Source organism: Austrofundulus limnaeus, unplaced genomic scaffold (assembly GCF_001266775.1).
Source record: "Austrofundulus limnaeus strain Quisiro unplaced genomic scaffold, Austrofundulus_limnaeus-1.0 Scaffold3, whole genome shotgun sequence".
NCBI lineage: Eukaryota > Metazoa > Chordata > Actinopteri > Cyprinodontiformes > Rivulidae > Austrofundulus > Austrofundulus limnaeus.
In genome coordinates, this window is record NW_013952405.1 from 927,661 (window position 1) to 939,850 (window position 12,190).

The window sequence follows — 12,190 nt, forward strand, 5'->3', positions numbered from 1 at the left end:
GCGAGATGTCTCGCTCAGACTCTGTTAAGAGCAACCCTCAGCCAGTTACATTATGGCCACTTTGTGGTGGCTATATAATTAGCTTTGACAGCCATCATAATTAAATTTACTGTTAAGTTATGTAATTACTTTCTGAAAGTTTCATTTAAGTTCATATTTTGCTAATTGACCCTTTTAGTTACTAATGCACATTTAAAATCAGACACCATGTCCTCAAGTAGATTCATTTACATCAGCTTTTTATTTACTTTATGTACACAAGTATCTGTAAAATTAGTTGTTTGGTACTTTTCATTGTGGTAGCAAAATGTCCTTAATGTGCAGCGTTTCCAGATGTCAGAATGACAGTAAAGCACAGCTGAAACAGGTATGACAGTTTAGAGATGGTGTATTTCAACAAACTGGAAATAGGCATGAATATATTGACTTTGAACATGTGCACTAATAACTGTAAAAAGACCAACAGATAAAATGAAATTTCTTACAATTAATGCAAAAGCATTATGCAGTGTTCAATGAATAGTAACTGGAGTATGTTGGGAAAGGTCTCTTTTATAATCACAACTAATTTTAGCTATATATATATAAAAAACTGATGTAACCATAAACCATATGTTTATTTATTTATTGCCATTTGTATGTTTTGTAGGGTTAATTGGCCTTGGTGGCCATCTTGAACTGAATTAGCTGTGGAGGTACATCCATTGAAATGCTTACATAAAGGGCCAGTAATTGACTGGTTTTCCTGCAAAACAAAATTTCAACAATAGCCACTTTATCGGCCCAATTTGAACCAGGGAGAGGAGACAGGTACACAGTCAGGCTGTCATAATACCCTGAGAGATTCATCTGCTGACAGTACCTTTTTTGTTTGTTTAACTGAAAAAAAAATTCACACACCTTTATATACTATACATCTTTTTATATTGTGCATGTACTGAATGGGTGTAATATAAATTTATAAAATGTCAAAAGAAAACAATGCAGAGTGAACTTAAATATTTTTATACAACAAACAGATCAACTATACAGTTTCTCACCCAAAGTAATTAATATATTATTGCGAAATCTGAATGCAAATATGTTGTTTTGCCCTTTAAAAATGCTAAACACAGTTTTTAACATGAAGCATTAATAAATGTTTGCTTTTCACATGAATTATTGCTTTAAAAACAATCAGCCCCAATTTAACTGAAAATTGCAACGTTACTCTGAAAACAGTTTGGAGGTGAGTTCATCATCTTATTACTTATACATCATCAATAATATTACTGATGTAGTAAAGTTGTTTAACTCAGTGCAGGAATGAAGAGTCCAACAATGTGTCTTCGAGTGTTGTTTAAAGTCCGAGTCCGACCATCAGTCACTTGGCAGCAGGCTGATCAAGAACTATCAGCTCGTCTGCCATCTTCTGTTGGTACTCCCGCTCTGATCGTTTCCTTCTGTAGACATCATCTGTAAAAAAAGAAAAAATATTAAATTGTCAGTTAATAGGAGTCTTTCTTCACAGCATGCTATTTTAATATAGCACAGTACAAAAGGAACAGGTGACCATTCACATCCCCTGGAAAAATTATGAATTCATCAGTACTGGAAGATGGATCGCTCCTAATGGGGACTCCCTTGTTCTGATGAAATTCAACATTCACATGAGCAATGACAGTGAGACCTGGAGGGGTGTGGTTAGGAGGAATACCCCCCCCCCCCCCACACACACACACAAGTCTGAAACTGAGCTGTTTTATTATTGGACTTTTATGCTTGTCATGGATTGTCCATAATGAACACCATGTTCAAAAATAAGTGTGTCCATTTGTGCTCTTGGCACCAGGACACCCTAGGCTGCGGTTCGATGATCAACTTTGTTGTAGTTTCATCTGATCTGCGGCCGCATGTCTTGGACACTCAGATGAAGAGAGAGGCGGAGCTGTCAACTGACCACTACCTGGTGGTGAGTTGGCTCCAATGGTGGGGGAGGATGTCGGTCAGACCTGGCAGACCCAAACGTTCTTCTTCCATGAAGCAGCTCTGTTGTCCTCCATCCATATTTTCAGTTACAGGCTGAGTCATTTCTACCTTCTCCTCTCTGTCAACGCTCTCTGGTTTCATTTAAAAGAGTCGATCATCAGATATTGTCCAAGATTAACCTTCAGGGTGGATATAGCTCGCTCACACCGAGGACCTTTCCACGTCATCATTTACCCAGAATGCTTTGCATGTAAATAAAATGGCTCCATCCGTGTTAAAATATATTTTTAAAAATTACAAAGTTAAAACAGTCTACAGTATTTTTACAGTCTTTATTTTACAGTTAAAATATATGTTTATCAAATAAAGTCTAATGTTACAACTAATCGTGGATCCCTTTCCAGCTACAGGGAGATCACACTTCTGAACCTCCCTGGTAAGATCTATTTAGCGGGTGCATGGGAGTTCGCTCAACCAGTCTACATTTGATTTGTGGACTTGGAGAAGGCGTTTCTCCATGTCCCTCAGGGAGTCCTGTTGGGGGTACTCCAAGAGTATGGGGTACCAGGCCCATTGACACGGGCTGTTAGGTCCCTGTACGACCGGTGCCAGAGCTTGGTCTGCATTGCCGGTAGTAAGTCGGACTTGTTTCCAGTGAGAGTTGAACTCCGCCAAGGTTGCCCTTTGACACCGATTCTGTTCGTAACTTTTATGGACAGAATTTCTAGGCGCAGCCAAGGTGTTAAGGGGATCTGTTTTGGTGACCTTAGGATCACGTCTCTGCTTTTTGTGGATGATGTGGTCCTATTGGCTTCATCAGATCGGAATCTCCAGCTCTCACTGGAGCGGTTTGCAGCTGAGTGTGAAGCGGCCGGGATGAGGGTCAGTGCCTCCAAATCCAAGACCATGGTCTTGAGCCAGAAAAGGGTAGAGGGCCTCCTCCGTGTCGAGGAAGTGGTCCTGCCCCAAGTGGAGGAGTTTAAATATCTCGGGGTCTTGTTCACAAATGAAGGAAGAATGGAGCATGAGATTGATAGTAGGGGTGCACCAAAAAATAGTTTTACATCAGAATCGTGATTCCCATTTACAAAGGTTCAGAATCTATTTAAAATGTCCCAGAATCAATTTTTATAAATAAAAAATAAAGCAAATCCAATGACTGCCAGCCTCCATTTTGTAACTACATGGGATGTCCTGATGTCATCACGCAGCTGGTTCTAGAGCAGTGTTTCCCAAAGTTGGGGTTGGGACCCAAAGTGGGGTCCCGAAACATCAAGGTGGGGTCCTGAAAAGATTTTCTGAATTAATTACATTTTTGCCTTAGTTGTTACAAATGAGTGAGGTTAGTATATTTAAAATGGGTAAATGTAGTACAAAAATATTGTTACTATGCCCTTGTTTTGTTGACCTGATGCAAATGTTTATCATACAAAAATAGTTGGGGGCACAGGTCTCTGCTACTGTTATTTTGTGGGTCAAAAGCTGAAAAGTTTGGGAACCACTGCACTTTGGTTCCCAAAGTTGGGCTTGGGACCCANGTTGGGCTTGGGACCCAATTATGGGTCATGAAGCACCTTGGATAATCTCCAGAAATCAATTTAAAGGGCAATAAAATAATTGCTGATGTAATATTTTCCCTATAATTATTACAAAAACACAAAATAAGTGAAAAATAAATATTTATATTTTTGTATAAGCTGTTTAGATTGTCAAAAAGCCTGTGTTTTTAGGGTTATTAATGAAGTTCATGTACTCACACCAGTAACAATTGGGGTCACAAGTTTTTGCCATGAATATTTTGTGGGTGAGAAGACAAAAAGTTTGGGAACCACTGTTCTAGAGCATATGGGTGTGCAGAAAGCACAAAACAAAGAGGAAACTACAAAACTGGAGGAAAGAGAGATTCAACAGGCCCAGTCTTCATTAAATGCAAAGATTTGGGCTCATTTTGTTTCTTACAGAAGGAGTCTGAGTTTGACGTGCGAGGTTTGCAAAATGAAGATGAAGCATTTTGGGAACACTACAAATGGGCTCACATTATCAGTTTTGAATGAAAAAAATTGATTTTGAATTGAATTGTGGCTCCAAAAATCAGAATTGAATCGTAAGAGAGTAAAAGATTCCCACCCCTAATTGATAAGCAGATTGGTTCTGCATCTGCAGTGATGCGGGTGCTGTACCAGTCTGTCGTGGTGAAGCGAGAGCTTCGCATTTTGGCTCAGCTTTCCATTTACCGGTCGGTCTACTTTCCTACCCTCATCTATGGTCACGAGCTGTGGGTAGTGACTGAAATAACGAGATCGCGGACATAAGCAGCCAAAATGAGTTTCCTCTGCCAGGTGTCTGGGCTTCCCCGTAGAAATAGGGTGAGAAGCTCGGTCATCTGGGAGGAACTCAGAGTAGAGCCGCTCCTCCTCCACGTCAAGAGGAGCCAGTTGAGGTGGCTCAGGCATCTGGTTAGGATGCTTCCTGAACGCCTCCCTGGTGAGGTGTTCTGGGCACGTCCCACTGGGAGGAGATGTAGAGGTAGACCCAGGACACGCTTGAGGGACTATGTGTCTCAGCTGGCCTGGAAACGCCTTGGGATTCCCCCAGAGGAGCTGGCTCAAGTGGCTGGGGAGAGGGAAGTCTGGGTCTCTCTGCTTAGGCTGCTGCCCCCATGACCCAATCCCAGATAATCGTATAGATGCATGGATGGAAGATGTTCATACAACAAATTGTAAAAAACAAAAAAATTAATTAATTAATTAAAAATGGAATCATTCAATTTTAGATTATGGAATCATTCTTTGCTTTGCATGTAGTTCTAAAATAAAAACACCTGCATCAGGTTAAATCTGTTAATGAGTTTTTAGTTAAGATTTTTTTATAAAGTTGTGCCCCACTCCCCAAAAACTGCAGACTGACATGAATCATGATGGCTCCACGGGTTTATAAAACTTCAAGGAGGTAATTCATCACAGATTGTTGTAAAAGATGTTGGTTGTTCTCAGTGAGTCTGCGTCTAAAATCTGGACTAAATGAAACAGTGTGGCTTTTGACTTATGCCATTTGCTGAAAAATGTTTAGATTGAGGCATCACACCATTAATGGCTATTTGTATGAAGTGCTTATTAATACGTAAATCTGCATCTGTGCTGAATAAGGTTTAGAAAAATAGAAACTGCAAAACGTGTTGTAACATATTTAGCACTGGGACCTTATGTTACCCAATACATAATATTTCTCACTGGAATTTAATGATTAAGAAGTACTGAACAAGCTTTATTTGCAGTGAATTTTTGAAATGATTGATTTGAGTATAGAACATTGGGTAAATATACTAATTAAATTACGTTGGGAAGTCAAGTTGTCTTTATTTTATAGCTGCATCAGTATGAGCAGTCCTAACCCAACTGTCGACCTGTTTTTGATGCAAACACACAAATAACAAAAATAACATCTCACCATCTTTTTCTAAAACTCTGAATAATAAGCTTGTAATATACATCAGGTGTGTCTAATCAGTGAACCATCTCAAACTTTGCAAGGCAGTGGCTCCCAAACACAAGGACACTTAATGCTTTCAGATATTTGAAAAAAAAAAAAGAAGTGGAAGTGTTGTAAGTTATTTGTGCTAAATTTAACGAACAGAATTATGTTTAAATGTTGTAATTTCAGTGTAAAATGCAAGACAGGTGGGGTTTAGTAAGCTGTCAAGCGAAAAGACAAATTTTGGCCATTGTTTGTTTTGAGTTTTAAAGATGCTAACAAGCTAACTGTTAGCTAGCACTTAGTTGGTAGTTGGTTCGTACATAACACAAAATAATAAGACTATGGTTTACTCACTTACAGAATGTTTCTCTTCCTATCCTCACATTGATCATAACCCACTCCATGACTCCTCCAATGCAAAAGAAGATGGGAAGAAACCTGTATGGTCCCAGTCGGCGTTTCCCCGGGACAAGGCTCAGCATTTGTCTCACTCTTGTGCTCTTGTAAAACATGTCTGCGTACAAGGAAAGCACAAACTGTGTCTGGCTAAACACTTCTACTGCCTTTTCGGAAGGAAAGCGAGTCAAAACCACGCAGCAATGTACCTTTCACATGCCCTCTGCAAACCTTACAAGAGCGATGACTGAGTACGTTCGTTTTGATGTACGGCTTACAGAGAACGGGCGGTGCTTTGTGAGCACACTAGACAAATCCTTAGCGGCTCCAAAGGTGTAAGAAATCGAACGCACGTAGAGTCGTCACATCCGGTTATTGCTTGAGTGAACCAGTCTCCTGTATTTATGAAATATTAAAGCACTATTTCTGAAAATACTAATAATTTGGAGGGAAAAAAAGGCACGACCAAATAAATTTGGTGGTCACGTTATTTATGAGTGGATTTGAAAAGTTTTGTTTAAGTCACGTGATTTTAATTCTTTTTAAAACCCTCTTAAGGCAAAATTTGATTGGTTTTGCCATGTGTGTTCGTTGTCCAGTTAGCAAATTTCCTCATGAACCAGTGGACAACACATTTTATTTGAAGTCAACCCAATTCAAGATTGCCACCACAGGTAAACCACCTAGCAAACACACATACAAAAAAAAAAAAAAAAAAAAAAAAAAAAAAAACTCAGTTTTCAGTGATGGGCACAGCTCCACTAAAGCACTAATAGGGGGACTAATTTCCTGATTATTGCTTTAGGGCTTTTGCTAATTTTAAAATTTCTTAGTGGATTAGCACTTGCTAAATTTTAGACTAATTTTAGAAGCACTAACTGAGCTCTATAACTTATATTATTGTATATTATTGATCAACATTGACTTTCAGCTGACGGTGAAAGTTGTCACTTATCCACCAGGTGACATATTGACAATGTATGAACTACTAAAATAAGGCTTAAGAGAGCAACATGACAAGATGTGATTCATGTTGTCTGTTGAAGAATGTTCATGGGTTGACTGGGTTATTTATTGCTTTAGAATTAGCTTTTGCTAAATTTTCAGTGTATTAGTGCTTTAGAATTAGGGGACCTAAATATTTGAGTTAGCGCTTTAGGGTTGGTGGAACTAATTTTTAAATTAGTGCTGCCCACCGCTGTCAGTTTTAAGCTAGTGAGCTCAAGTTTGTTGTGGCAGTACTTATCACCCTAAATGCTTACTTCAAACCCTACAGACTGCACGAGTTTTAGCACTACCCTTGTTAGCAAAATGTCTCATCCACCACTTTTTTGAAAAACTTTCAGAAAGTAATCGTTGATATGCATCTACTTGTGATTAACTTTTCAAGTCACCTTAATTTAGGATAGCTAAGCAAGCTTGACAAATAAAACAATGGGTACATCTTAGTTATAGACATTGAGCTAAAATATGGCGTGGTAGTAACTGTGAGTCACCCCTAACACTTACTTCAAGCACTACACATTGCACAAAATCTTTGTTTAGAACTTTACCTTTTAAAGTCAACTTTGTGAGTGTGTTGTAGAGTAAAATTCAATAACTGAAAAAATAATGTTGAGTCATATGTTCAGGATTTATTTTGGCTGAAATGACCGAGCACATTTCTGCTGATGACATTTTGACACAGTATCATAAAAGCAACATACAACAGATACATGAATTGTACACACACACACGACACATGCAACAACTATCAGGGCTTCAGAAACAGTACCACACAAAGAGCTAAGAGGGGTATAAGAGACTAATTTTACTTATCAGAAATTTATTGAGCTTAAGTTATAAGAATTATAAAAAGTGCACTCCTGGAGAGCAAACTGTTCCTTGTGAGGATCTATTCATTTTGTATTATATAAAGATTTTATTTCAAGACTGAAATATTTCATTTTAATGGCACTGAATCTCACAGGTGGACAATTATAACCATTACATCATTTTTTTTCCCTTTTCAACTCACTTCTTGTCATTTTTTCCTATCAACTTTACGTCACCATTTTTTTTCCAAAACTGTCCTAAAAGTCTACTAAACTTAATATAAAATACTAAAATCTTAGTTTCATGGCTTTCAGTCTCCAAGAAATGCTATTTTTTTCTCAGAAAAAAAGTCAAAGTTTTAGTAGGGGCACCAGTGACATGTTTTGTTTGATCAGAGTAACAAAATTCACATTTTGTTATTTTTGCTGTCTGGACCTCAAGTTTTGGGCACTGTACCACTTTGACCAAAATATGAATGAAAAAAACATTAGCAATGCATTACAGAAACTGAGGTCTGTACTTTTATTGAAATTTGATTTGCTCTGTAATGATCCGACGTTTAATCAGTCTTCAACTATGTGAGCTGGTCTGCAGAAAGTCCAGTGATGCTCCACAGTGTTCTCATTCGGACGCTCGCTCATGTGATGCACACGCGTGTTCCGAATAGTGAAGCCTTGTTTCATTATGTAGTCCATGAGGTGAACCCGCAGGGACACCTCTTGATGATAGTCACACGGTCCGAAGGTGAAGGACACCTGGCAGTCTCTGGTGTCCATCATGTGTTTGTTCCACTTGGTAAAATTGTTTGAAATGCCTTCTAACAGGGCATGAACCTTTGTGGTTATGGTCAGCTGGGTGATGATAACAGCAACCGGGTTTGAGTATTTTGACAGTTTTCGAGTGCTAGAGAGCTCCACAACCTGCTCAAAGATGTCAGGGGGGTACAGCGGTTTGGGATCGCTAAGGCACTGGATCAAAGGTTCAATCTGATAGAAGTCTGCCTCCTTCCTCAGCAGGTCTGTCTCCGTGAAGTCCACAGGAAGGGTGAGCTCAGATGTCCGCAGGAAGTTAAGGATGTACCGGAAGAGCGTCCCGTCGCGGTCGATGAAATAATTTCCTTGGGAATCACGAGTTGTGGGGAAGTCTCCCCGGAACATGGCACCAAGCATGGAGTCTGGATAACGCTGCAAGGTGGAAATACTGGTGGTGTATAGGTGGCCGCCTACGTTCAACGTAACAGGAGCATTCATCTAGGAGAAAAAGAAAGGTCAGCAAGTATTTCCTATAACGCGCCAAGAATGTGAGGGATTTCAAGTAAGAAGCAAACGCGTAATTAGCTACACCTAATACATTGGGTTAACATCTATTTTTTTTACTGCAGCTGTGTTTGGTAAAACACAATTGATAAAGCCAGCAGTAACTCAAAGAAAGAATCTACACAGCCTAGAATACATTTGCATGTCACATACACACAAATTGATGGTAACTTTAAATAATTAGCTTTTTAAACTGCTGCTGCATGACTCACAAGCCACTTGTTTGCAAACACTCAGAATTCCAAGTCAGCCACAAAAAATGCAACGGTTTACTTACAATTTTAAGTCAACAACTAATCTCCATAAACCCAGCCAAGCGATGTACTATTTTTTACTAACTTGTGAACAAGCATTTTAGTTGAACATCACTTACCCTATGGCCCCAGTCTCCATTATCCATTTGTAGAGGAATACCCACTTGGTCAGAACCAAAACAGAGAGGGAACAGATAACAGTGGGTCCACTTTAATTTTACCTGTAGATAAAAAGTCAAATTAATGTAAGTTATAATAAAAATGACAGAACAAAGCAGAAATGGCTCATTAGGGCTTAAGGAAATCATGTGTTTTTAACCCCTAAACAAAAGCCTACAGCATCTCTAACAATGCATGTCTGCTAAAAATCTAAGAACCTTTCAAACAGCACCATTGTGTAACGCTTTTAATGAAAATGCTATATTTATAAGTGAAATTCACAAAGAACAACAATTGTAAATGTTCAGAAAGAACGAAAAACGTGTTAAATGAGCATCAGAAAATAGCTAAATCAGTGCTAACTCTGTGTATTTTTAAATAGATGTTTGCTGTCCAAAATTACATTTTCCATTAGAAAAATAATAAAATGTACTGATTTAATTCTTCCAGTCACCTTTATTAAACCATTAGCTAGTGCTGGGCGGTATACCATTTTGTACCGAATACCGGTTTTTATTTTTGTTATGATATGAATTTTTTGAATACCCGACATTCCGGTTTAAATAGCGGAACGTTTCGTCGCGGCCGCCAGTGAACTGTTGTTTCCCGGGGGACATTTTTCCTTGCTGCACCGCTATGTGCGTTAGCATGCTAATGTTTGGAGCAGCTAGTTGCAGCATCAGGTGGCGATTCCGCTGCTTATATTGACTGACGTTTAAAAAAACATCCCGTTTTCACCGTCGCTGAATGTAGTAAACACCTCTTCAGTGACGTGCACAGTTAGATTTAACGTGGTTAGTTAATATGGAGACGTTATGCTGATGGAGACTTAACGTGGTTTTATTGTGAAAAGCCTGCAGGAAGTAGTTCGTAGTGGAGTTAGAATTGACTGGTGTGCAAGGTGAGTCGTGCTGATAAGCTTTAATAAATAACATAAAACAATAAACCCGATCATAATCTTTTCTTAACCCTCCTCCTTCACGACTGGACCAAAATGCATGACTACTGTCTCCAACCACCAGTCAGAGAAGAACAGACACAGAGGAGGGAAACAGAAACACAGACAGAGGTACAGTAAAAGAAAAAAAAGTCAATAAGCAGAGTTTGTACATTTTATTATCAGCTGAGCTGTGATGAAAAGAAAAATACCGTCAAATACCGTGAAACCGGTGAAAATGTTGAAAATACCGTGATATAAAATTTTGATCATATCGCCCAGCTCTACCATGAGCCATAAAGCCTGTATGTGCTGTGAATCTTAACATTTCTTTGCAGCACTGGCTCAATACTGCAGATCAAAACAAGGTCAGAGACAGCAGGCAGGAGAGGGAGGAGAACATCTTAAATTTACACAGAGCCAACCATGAAGCAAGGTACACAATCCATGTTAGCTGCCAGTGACTTGGCTTACACTTACATTGCAAAGCAACATACAGGACAGAAAAAAATCATTTCAAGACAATTTACTCTTAAACAAGCTCGCTACTCACACTTGTATTTCAGTAAAAAGGGAACACTGATTGCTGCTCCGAAAATGAAAGAAGCTAACTAACAAACAAGCGCGTATCTCAACCAACAAGGTTTATTTTAAAGTGAATTATCCTACATTGAAAATTATAGTATAAGCTTTTGCATGAAGCATTACTAAAATTGGAGTAAGCTATCAAAACGGAATCAATACATACAATGCCTGCTAGCTTGGCTCGCTAGCTGCTAGTATCATGGCTAACAAGCTAACAAAGTTAGCATGTATAAACGCTGGCTGCTAGTACTACTATAGCTATAGCTAACACAGCTAGCATCTATAAACAAGCTAACAAAGTTAGCATGTATAAACGCTGGCTGCTAGTACTACTATAGCTATAGCTAACACAGCTAGCATCTATAAACGCTGGCCGCTAGTTTATGGTTAATAAGCTAACAGCGTCCACAAACGCTAGCTGCTGCTCCAGTAGTGGTTAACATCGGGGTTTTGACCAATTAAGCTAACTAGAGGTAAAAGCAAGAAATAAACCAAAGCCTCACCAGATCTGTTTTATCGCTTTCTTGTGTTTTTCGTTCAGTTCGAGTAGCCAGAGATTAGTAATTTAACGTTGCAGCAAGACACTGTTGTTTGATCGCACCGGGACAGCTGTGTTCAGCTCCGGGCTGCAGCAAAACTGCGCACGCGACGTCAAGAGGAGGAGGAGGATGATGAAGGACGGGAGGAGGACCTGCAGCAACCGCAGCCTCTTCTCTCTGCATAAACAAATACAGAGAAGAGGCCATCAGGGCATAAATGAGGGGCCCAGGGAGTAAAGGGGTTTATGTTGTAGAGGCAAAAATCAAACCTAAACGAGGCACAGAAAATAAGAACACCTCGAAAATATGACCCAAGCAACCAGAAAGTGTACACACACAACATGAACTGGACAAAGAAAAAGGTGACTACTGTGCAAAAGTCTTGTGAAAGGTTTTATGAAGCTCTTTCATCAATTTTCTTAAAGCTATACTGCTTTGTCACTCATTTTTAGTGCAGTCCAAGTTGAAACTGGCTACTTTCAGATGGTTGTTTTTGTTTAAGCCATTTATCTCTGATCTATAATTCATCCAGGCAAGAAAAGACTCCTAAACACAAGGGATGAACCAGTGTTGTATCAACAAATAACAACAAATTTAGTAAAAAAAAAAAAAAAATGCTTGCCACAAAGACACAATCTGGTGCAAATGATTTGTCAAATCTTAAAAAAAAAACACCAAAAAAGTTCATTGTTTTAATACTATATACGTATATACAGTGTGTATATATATAAGGAGCAACAGAAGAAA

At 38.9% G+C, this 12,190-nt stretch overlaps 2 protein-coding genes across 2 annotated transcripts; both read right to left on the bottom strand.

The window, feature by feature from the left end:
* Positions 1-222: 222 nt before the first annotated feature.
* uqcc5 (ubiquinol-cytochrome c reductase complex assembly factor 5) lies at positions 223-6,116 on the bottom strand. The gene is made up of 2 exons (XM_014016456.1): positions 5,801-6,116; positions 223-1,455 (listed from the first exon to the last, which is right to left on the bottom strand). Exons 1-2 carry the CDS (start codon positions 5,952-5,954, stop codon positions 1,364-1,366), a joined length of 246 nt encoding a protein of 81 aa, XP_013871910.1. The 5' UTR covers positions 5,955-6,116; the 3' UTR covers positions 223-1,363.
* Positions 6,117-7,452: 1,336 nt separating this feature from the next.
* kctd6b (potassium channel tetramerization domain containing 6b) lies at positions 7,453-11,576 on the bottom strand. The gene is made up of 3 exons (XM_014016468.1): positions 11,408-11,576; positions 9,343-9,444; positions 7,453-8,903 (listed from the first exon to the last, which is right to left on the bottom strand). The coding sequence occupies exons 2-3, from the start codon at positions 9,367-9,369 to the stop codon at positions 8,217-8,219; spliced, it is 714 nt and encodes a 237-aa protein (XP_013871922.1). The 5' UTR covers positions 9,370-9,444; positions 11,408-11,576; the 3' UTR covers positions 7,453-8,216.
* Positions 11,577-12,190: the final 614 nt, after the last annotated feature.

Coding starts and splice junctions, on each gene's coding strand:
- kctd6b (XM_014016468.1), bottom strand. CDS start 9,369: ATGGATAATGGAGACTGGGGCCATAGG. Junction 8,904..9,342: donor ATGGAGACTGGGGCCATAGG/GTAAGTGATGTT, acceptor TTTTTCTCCTAG/ATGAATGCTCCTGTTACGTT.
- uqcc5 (XM_014016456.1), bottom strand. CDS start 5,954: ATGTTTTACAAGAGCACAAGAGTGAGACAAATGCTGAGCCTTGTCCCG. Junction 1,456..5,800: donor GATAGGAAGAGAAACATTCT/GTAAGTGAGTAA, acceptor CTTTTTTTACAG/ATGATGTCTACAGAAGGAAA.